We start from the raw sequence: 8,774 nt of genomic DNA, 5'->3' as shown, positions 1-8,774 counted from the left end.
AACTCTTCAAATGTTAAAGGCATATATATATATATAGTGATTAGTATTTTCATTAACAAATCAAGTATTTAACTATTTACATTTGTAGAAGATGACATTTGATGAAGTGGAATTGCTGATGATGAACAGAACGGAACTCTTCAATGATGCATAGTTCACGTTTGGCAATTTGTTCTCTTTGCCAAGCAGTAGTAGTTATATTTCAATCCTATTTAGTTTTTTTAATAATTATCTGGTGGTTTATTTCATGCATGGTTTGAAATAATTTATCTTAAATACAGTCGAATACCCTATTGCGGGAAGGTATCTTACCAGTCAACCATAGGGCAAATCTGAAATGTGTCAAGGTGGGTGCAGTGGCAAAAAAAAACATGGTACTTCCTTTTCTACATAATTAGGCGTAGGACGCTGTCTTTTTAATTTCATTGTATGAAATCTAAAATCAACAATAATCGTTCTTTCACCGGTCTCCCTCATTGAAGTCGGTTTTTTTTTCTTAAAAATTATCTTGGATAATATTGGGATTATGGAAGGTAAACTCCATAATTGGGATTCCCCGCCGACTGTCAGACGCAGTCAGACGATAATTTTTGATTGTATGCGTATAATATATGAAAATTAACTAAAACTACTCAAACCCGTTGATATTTCGCAAACAAAAAAATTGCCTCTCCGATAGAAAATTTCAACGTGAGACCAGCCGAAATGTACGAAATAATTTTATTTGGTAATTTCGGGGTTGGTCCCATAGTAAAAGTTACTTAGTATGAACTAACTATTTTGGTATGGTTTGACTAAACGGTTTTAGTTAATTTACATACTGTATATGTAAATATAAATGTTTGTAGTAGTGTGCGTGGTCGCTGAAAACGGGGTGGCGACAGTTGGTCGCGAGACAGTTGTTAATGTGACAACAGCAACTTCGTGTAATAATCGAGAAATTTAATGTGTAATAATATTTTAAGTGTTTTTATGAGCAAGAATTTTAATATAATGCGTTATTAATTAATTACGTATAGATAACGATTTAGGTATCTAGATAATGTACAAAAACATCAGCATCCTCCTAGCGTTCATTATTATATAGTACCTGGGCGACCGAGCTTTTGCTCGGTTATAACTATTTATTGTAATATGGTGGTGTATAGGTGATAATCTTAACTACCTTTTTTTATTAAATTAAACTTGTCTAAAACAATAAAAATTAAAAAATTATATATAAACTTGAACATATAAAAAAAAAAAGTTAGTCACCGGGCGAGATTCGAACCCGTAACACTCGTTTAGCAGTCCGCGTCTTAACCCGCTGGACCAGACGGACAGTGACCGGCAATACGAAATTAGCGACCATATTCTGCGTCGAAAGAAAAACGCATGAAAACTCGAAAACACGCGTTTTCCCAAACATAAGACTAATCTAGATAGATTGTATACACCCAAAAACCCCCATATACCAAATTTCAGCGAAATCGTTAGAGCCGTTTCCGAGATCACAGAAATATATTTATATATAAATATATATACAAGAATTGCTCGTTTAAAGGTATAAGATATATATTATAAGTTAATTAACTTTCTATAAACTATTGAAACTTGATGTGTTGACATAAAATACGATAGTTCAACTGATTGATCCTTAATCCCAATGAAAAACCATATTAAATACAATAATGGTTTATTCAAAAGACGTTACAAGTCAAAAGAACAGGACTGCACAAAACTCACAGTTTGCTTAATAAAATATTCCGTCGATCATCTCGACAATGATCTATGACTCATGCAGGGTGGTGTCCGACAGCTATGACTGCCTTGTCGAAGGCTGCGATAGGCTGCGGAGGCTGACCTACTGCGAGCACAGCATCTGTTGGGAGAATTTGCAAGATTAGGAATTTGAATAACCAAAAATCCAAGGATTGTTAAGTACATGAACAAAGAGTTCAAGGTGTTGAAGGCAAATGTAGAAAAGAAGAGAACTATCTCTAAATCAAATAAAACGTCAAGTTCAAATGTTGGTACCCTGAATTAACGATTATGCAATATGCATCATAAAATTGAAGTTGCCAAAATGACCAATTAGGGAAATTGACGAATCAAATATTTTGATGGCATTGACGTATTAGGGAAACTTACGAATTAACGACAATGGCGAGAATTACCAGTAGTGCACTAACGCGAAAACCAGTTACGGCAAAACAGCATATCTAGAAACATATTATACCTACGCTATTTTGCCTTAACATGGCAGTAATCTATGTCTACGCAGGGATAGCCCCCGTCCTGTGGAGCTTGGACAGCAGGCTAAAATATTATTATATTTGTGATGTTAAAGACTCCGTGAGCATGACACAACACAAGCAAGGTACACACCAATGTAAAATGCAATGCAGGACTAATTGAATGTCGAGTCATAAAAAACGTCATTTTTAGTAATTAGGATGGTCCATACAGAACGAGCCGCCTCGCGAGGAAATTCCCGCGCGAAGTAGCTCGGTCGGTGGAGACGTGCCTCGCTCGACGGAATGCGACCGCGAGTGCATTTACTTCGCCCGAGGCACGTCTCCACCGACCGAGCTGCTTCGCGCGGCAATTTGCTCGCGAGGCGGCTCGTTCTCTATGGACCCCCCTAATCATGAACATTTTTACGAATTTAGTGCCGTTTCTCGTAAATCAGTCCATGGCAAACTCCCCTATAATGGAAGTGGCATCAATAATGAAACGTACTTAAACCACAAAACCTGTAAAATAAGTGTTTAATATCAGTTTTTAAACACTGGCAACATTTTACCAAAAACAAGAGTCATTGAGCTAGATTAATATGAAATCGGGTACTCCCAATTTTCTCTTAAATATTTCATGATTGGTGCCGTTGCTATATCCACTAATGGGTACCCTGCTTCTGGCATCAGTCAGTGTTAAATGTTAAATCTGCCTTTAGCCGAAGCGCCAGGTGTCACTGGATATTTGCTACTTGACTGTATACTGTGACGAGAGAGCCGCCGCCGCAGCACGGCTTGCACGGCGCTGGAGGGCAACACGCCCCACAGCATCCGCCGCATCCACCTCTGTTGACGGTCAAAATTAAAACTTTAGAACTTATCAACAAATCCACCAAAGCAGTTTCTATATTTGTACGTCCTTAAGAGGGATAAGACGTGACCGTCCATGCAAAAACAGAAAACGTTTTTCCACTTCTAAATATTTTACATTCTTGATGAAAAACTAGGTTTATAGGTTTTCCTTTTTATCAAAATTTGCAAAACAAAAAAAAGGCATTATTTTTTATTTAATAAAGCCAAACATATAAACCTACAATATATTATGCTGAAGCGATCGACATCAAAATCAAAGTGATTTGTTAAGATTTTGTTAGTGGAAACTATTTTCTCGTGAAATTGAATTTCATAGAAAAAAAAACACCGTTATTTCGTTAGATTCGAAAAGCTATTTCCTTCTTAAGCTCTAGGACTCAACGTAATTTGCTATCTTTGTTCACCTAGAAAAGTTAAGTAATTAGCTCAAAGAGACTGATTTGCGTGGTGAATTAATCTAAATCAAAACTTGCCGTTGGTCTGCAAATAAACTACTTATATAATAAACCAATGTAAAAACATACCTGATATTTGACATTATTGACTGCAGTTGGTTGATGACGCTCATACGGTCGCACATTTTGCACTTTTCTGTAATGGAAATGTATTTTAATATTGGGCAAAATATTTTAATAGTTTATAATATTTTTATTACAAAAAATTCAACTCCAAAAATTTCGACTAAAGTTCCAAATAGATTGAACAAAATTTACTGACAAAATAGACGTTTGTTGTAATTTATTTTATGTCAAATGAATTGTCATACAAATTTAAAAAACGAATAACAACAAAAAAGGTAAAATTGAAAAGAGGTTTGTATATTCGCGCCGCTGAGTAGGTACAATTTTTACAAGTTTTTATATAACTTGCCCTGTTAAGGGGCCTACTGATTACCAATTCGCCAGCTGTCAGCTTTTGGGAATAATGAAATGAAATGAAATGAAATGAAATGAAATGAAATGAAATGAAATCGTTTATTTCGGACATAATTATCCATAGTTTTGCTTAAATATAATGAATAATTTATAATCTAATAATTTACTTAATATAAATAAAATCTACATTAAAATAATTAATTAATTAAATAACTTAAATTAAATTAAATTAAATCAAATCAAATCATATTAAATTAAAATTATTATTTGGTCTCACATGCATGGACATCCAGTGGGTGATCATAGGACTGTCCATCTTCTCGGCGACCACCTTTAATAGAGTGTTAGGGCTGCCCTGCACGCGCGCCCACAGGGACGCCACGCGCTTGCGCAGCACGGCGTGGAAGCCGTCCGTGCCGCTGTCGGCGAACATGCCCGACGCGCTGCAGCGCCAGGGCAGCCCCAGCAGTCCTCGAAAGGCATTGTTGTATTGGACCCGCAGAGCACTAAACGTCCTATTGGTGTAATCACTCCATACCCAACTAGCAAAATAACCTTGTAACCAAAGGCTTATATGGCGAAAACTCTTATAAACGTCATTTAAAGGCATCGTTTATGTCAACATACCGTATAAAAGCTTTTTACAAGAGGATTAAGCTAATACGGCTACAGACTTTATAATAAGGTCAGGTAAACGTTTACAAACCTAAATTATATGACTACAATAAAACCTTTACTTATAAGGTTACAACCTTTATAATTGGGTTCGGTAATCGTCAATAACACCAAATTATATGGCCACTATAAGACTAAAATTATTAATTACCTTATAATGGCTAATTATACGGGCTTTTAGCCAAATACTATTAAAAGACACATAAAGGCTATCACGGAGGCTTTTTATCTTATAAAAGAAATACACAGGATCGTTATAAAGCATTCTATCTTATAGAGGTCAGAAAGTAAACGACTATACAGCAATGGAATACATGTCATTTATATGACTTTCAAAAGAGTTCAAGTCTTGGTTAGTCAGGTATATAGTAATTATAAGCGTGTAGTCCTTATTATTGTCATAAAACTTTTGTTTATATGACAAAGACAGCCATTACACGAATTAAGTTTGCTTACATAAAATTATAAAAGATGAATTTGGAAGAATGGAAAAAGTTCAAAAAAAGTGGTAGTTCCAAGAGGAAAGTGAAAAGGATGTACGACCAAATGAATAATGATATTAGTAAAACTACGACTTCTACTTATGTCAACAACACTTCTTTTGTCAAGGACAATACATCCGAAAGTGCAATTGGTTCCGTACAAAATATTAACTTAGAGAGTTCGGTTGACGGCTTTCAAAGTTCGGAACATTTTAGTGAAAATTCGGAATATGACAGCCAATTTGCAGTATGAACGAAAAATAAATCTTCTCTTCTTAGAAATCGGTCCACATCAATGAAAATAACCATAGTAGTTCGTTCGGCAGATCTAGGATAAAAGAGTTTTATTTAGTCATTACTGAACCCTAATATGTATCAAGATGGAGAACGCTTAGCTCGCAACATAACCACTTTAAACGTTTTTCCCTTGTAAACACCTTATAGAGGTTTTGTTAATTTCTTGAAGACTTATTGAGGCAATAACAAAGGAATGAAAAATGATTCAAACTTTTTTTCACCACAAAACATTGTCAATTAATGGGGGCGTTGAAAATGAATTGAAAATACCCCATTTCCTCACTAAAACGAGTTGCCACTTAGTTTCAAATATTAAAGAGACAGAATCAAAGTTAGAATTATAGAAATAGACTTACCCTTTTCAAAATGGTTGATGAATCAAAAAATATGTCATTCATTAGAAACACTTGCGCAATTATTCTTGTTGTAGGATTGCTGCGATGTTTTTAAGTTTTAAGTCATTTAAAGCGATTCTTTTATAGCGGTTATAAAAACATGCTTCTTACGAATGGAGTTCATATAACAATTATAAGTTAATTCTACTTAAGCAAGGTTTATAAAATTCAACTATAAGGACTTTGAACATATAAAGGAATTAAAATTGGCAGTTATATGGGAATCATACTTATTGCTAGCCTTTATATGTCTAGTATAAGAAAAAATAGCAAATAATAAAGCTACAATATGGTAATCATAAGGTTTACTTACTTATAAAATGGGCCCAATTCCACTCTTATAAACGTTTATGTGACTTGTATTAGGATAACTTTTTTTTCCTTATAAACCTTTATATGACATATTTTTGCTAGTTGGGTAGGCTACACATGTACAGCGTCTGACAGTAAGATTTAAACAAAGTTACCTTAACTTCGCGTGTACAGCGTACAAACCTGCGTGAGAGCATATTACCCCTGACCGATAGTGCTCTGCGTTCCCTTTCTAGGTCGACGTCGTCTTTTAGGGTATCCGTGACCCAGTGACCCAAATATTTAAAACTTGTAACTTGTTTAAGAGGAAAACCGCCGAGAGTTATAGGCGGAATGGGGTAAGTTTTTGTACCGGATTTGAAAATTAATATTTCACTCTTTTTTACGTTATATTTGAGTCCATGAGTCACGGCGAACATTTCACAGATGGACAACATTGTCTGCACTGCTAGCATGACTTACCGCGACAGGCTCGACAAGAGACAGATCGGCGCGACTTGAGGGCTTGTCGCGGGGTGGCAGCACAACTCACGCGCGAGAGACGCGACAAACTCGAGATCGAATGTCACTGTCACAAAATGACAGAATATCGCGACTTTGAACTAAAATCCGTAGCACAACTGCCATTTTCGAGTCAAAATATTCTCTCGTCTTTACGTCAAACCGCGAGTCGAAGTCTACGCGACATTAAGAACGCGACTTGCTCTCGCGGGTGGTTAACTTGTACTTTTTTGCATAATTCATGAAATAATTCACATTAGTAGGACCGCAAGCCGGTTGGCTACTGGCGGATGCGGACGGCTCCGGTGGGACTCCATCACTTCTGCCTTATGTAATATGTAATAGGCTCCGGCGCGGCCCGATTCCGGCCGGTCGGTACCTACAGTTTTTCTCTTTTATGTAACAGGATCGTGTCAGGCTTTAAATTATGCTTTGATTGAAATCTATCAGTCATCACCTACTAAACCATTCCATCCCTGGCCAACACCGATATTTTGAAAGTGTCTTTAGGCTCATGTCAAGTTACGGTATGGCTGTACATATACGGTCATCATACGGTAGAGATCGTGGCCGTGTTCTAGGCGCTTCTCTTCGTGCTTGACAGGTCTTGATACGGTCATGGTATGATACGTTGCAGTAGGCATTATGAAGTGGGCCTAGGGAAGACCTTAATGACGGGTTCAAGGTACCTACTTTATATTTGTTTCATTGCAGGTAAAAATTACAGGAATTTAGGAAAAAAACAATATTTAAATTCAGAGTATATATTATTGCAACTTATATTAAAATCTTCTAGAAGAACACTAAAAAATAGTTTAAGTATCTTCTACATTAACTTAAAATTATTTTCAATTTTTCTTTTTCTTTGACATGCGGCGTAGGACAATCACCCTGGAAAGAGAACCGGTTTGTTAACAAAACAAGAATTTTTTTTGACTAACTATGAAATAAGCTTTTTATATTCATTTGTCAAATTTCAAATAGCTATACTTATGAAAACACACGTTATTGGCACAAATAAACCTACAACACAAAACAAGTGTTCTGTAAGAGATCTTGGGATTCAAAGGGCTAAAGCGCTCACACATCCAACTTAATTCAGGATCTCAAGGATCAGGATCAAGTCTGACTGCAGTAATCAGGAACAAATAATTTAGGATCCTAGGTAGGACGCCAGTCAGGTGTTGCTTGCTTTTTCTTTAATGCGATTGCATTACGGGAGATTCGGTAGAAATTGGTAATTCTTACACTCATACGTATCCCGATAATACAATTTATTTATATCTAATTTAGTAAAAAAAAGAAGATACAGTAACTGCGATCATAAGTTAGGTTAGTACTACCTCTTTCTCCTCAGACTTAGCAGCCTTGCTTAGCGCGGAGACAGCCAGCCCCGCTTTTGATACCTTCTTGCCTAGTGTTTTCTGACTATCCACTTGAGATCTCGATATCATCTTCCTGTTAACAATAGCTTCCATTGGATGTTTGGGATAATGCAGGACTTATTCTGAAAGAAATTAAAATCATCTTACAATAGGAATATGTGAAACAAACCAATAATCACAATTCCGGGAATTTTAATTTACTATAAGAATATATTATTATAAGTTTAATTAAAAATACATTAATAAGGAATATGAATTTTCATAAATGCTACAAAAGTGAATGTATAAAGTTCTATTACTTACATATTTTCCATATATATTCTCGTAATAAAATGTTGACAAAATTTGAAATTTCCTTGACTTTGACAGGATAACATAACCATCGACAAAAAACTTGATTTTTACCACCGAAGAACGAATGAAATAGCGCAACCCTGTTTCCGATTCAGTGTTGTTACATGTAAATAGCATTTATTTTTTCACTTTGATTTCATCGGGGAACACTGACGAGTCGCGCCGCGACTTTGAGTTCTCTACGCGACTGTTGCAGTCGCGGGTGTCAGTTGTGCTACGGAAATCGACAAATTTGACAGCTGCGGGAATGTCGACTCGAGTCGCGGTCCTTCTCGCGGATGTAAGTTATGCTAGACCTGCAGGAGTGCATCGATTGAGGGGCTCAGCAGTACCATGTCGTCGGCATAGCTGATACTATTGACGCAACAGCCGTCCACCGAGCAACCCACACCGGCACTGCTGAGCTCCT

The 8,774-nt window shown here is 36.3% G+C and overlaps 1 protein-coding gene and 1 long non-coding RNA gene across 2 annotated transcripts; both read right to left on the bottom strand.

Annotated features, from left to right (window-relative positions):
* Window positions 1-4,078: 4,078 nt before the first annotated feature.
* On the bottom strand, window positions 4,079-7,246 carry LOC133518595 (uncharacterized). The gene is made up of 4 exons (XM_061852257.1): window positions 7,183-7,246; window positions 6,588-6,693; window positions 4,242-4,479; window positions 4,079-4,093 (listed from the first exon to the last, which is right to left on the bottom strand). The coding sequence occupies exons 1-4, from the start codon at window positions 7,244-7,246 to the stop codon at window positions 4,079-4,081; spliced, it is 423 nt and encodes a 140-aa protein (XP_061708241.1).
* A 120-nt stretch (window positions 7,247-7,366) lies between these two features.
* Window positions 7,367-8,666, bottom strand: LOC133518943 (uncharacterized). The gene is made up of 3 exons (XR_009799554.1): window positions 8,315-8,666; window positions 7,970-8,133; window positions 7,367-7,517 (listed from the first exon to the last, which is right to left on the bottom strand). It is a non-coding gene; the product is annotated as an uncharacterized LOC133518943 (long non-coding RNA).
* Between the last annotated feature and the right edge of the window lie 108 nt (window positions 8,667-8,774).

This window comes from Cydia pomonella, chromosome 6 (assembly GCF_033807575.1).
Source record: "Cydia pomonella isolate Wapato2018A chromosome 6, ilCydPomo1, whole genome shotgun sequence".
In the NCBI taxonomy this organism is placed as follows: Eukaryota; Metazoa; Arthropoda; class Insecta; order Lepidoptera; family Tortricidae; genus Cydia; species Cydia pomonella.
Note: the sequence above shows the minus strand (reverse complement) of the source record. Positions and strands in the feature narration are given on the sequence as shown.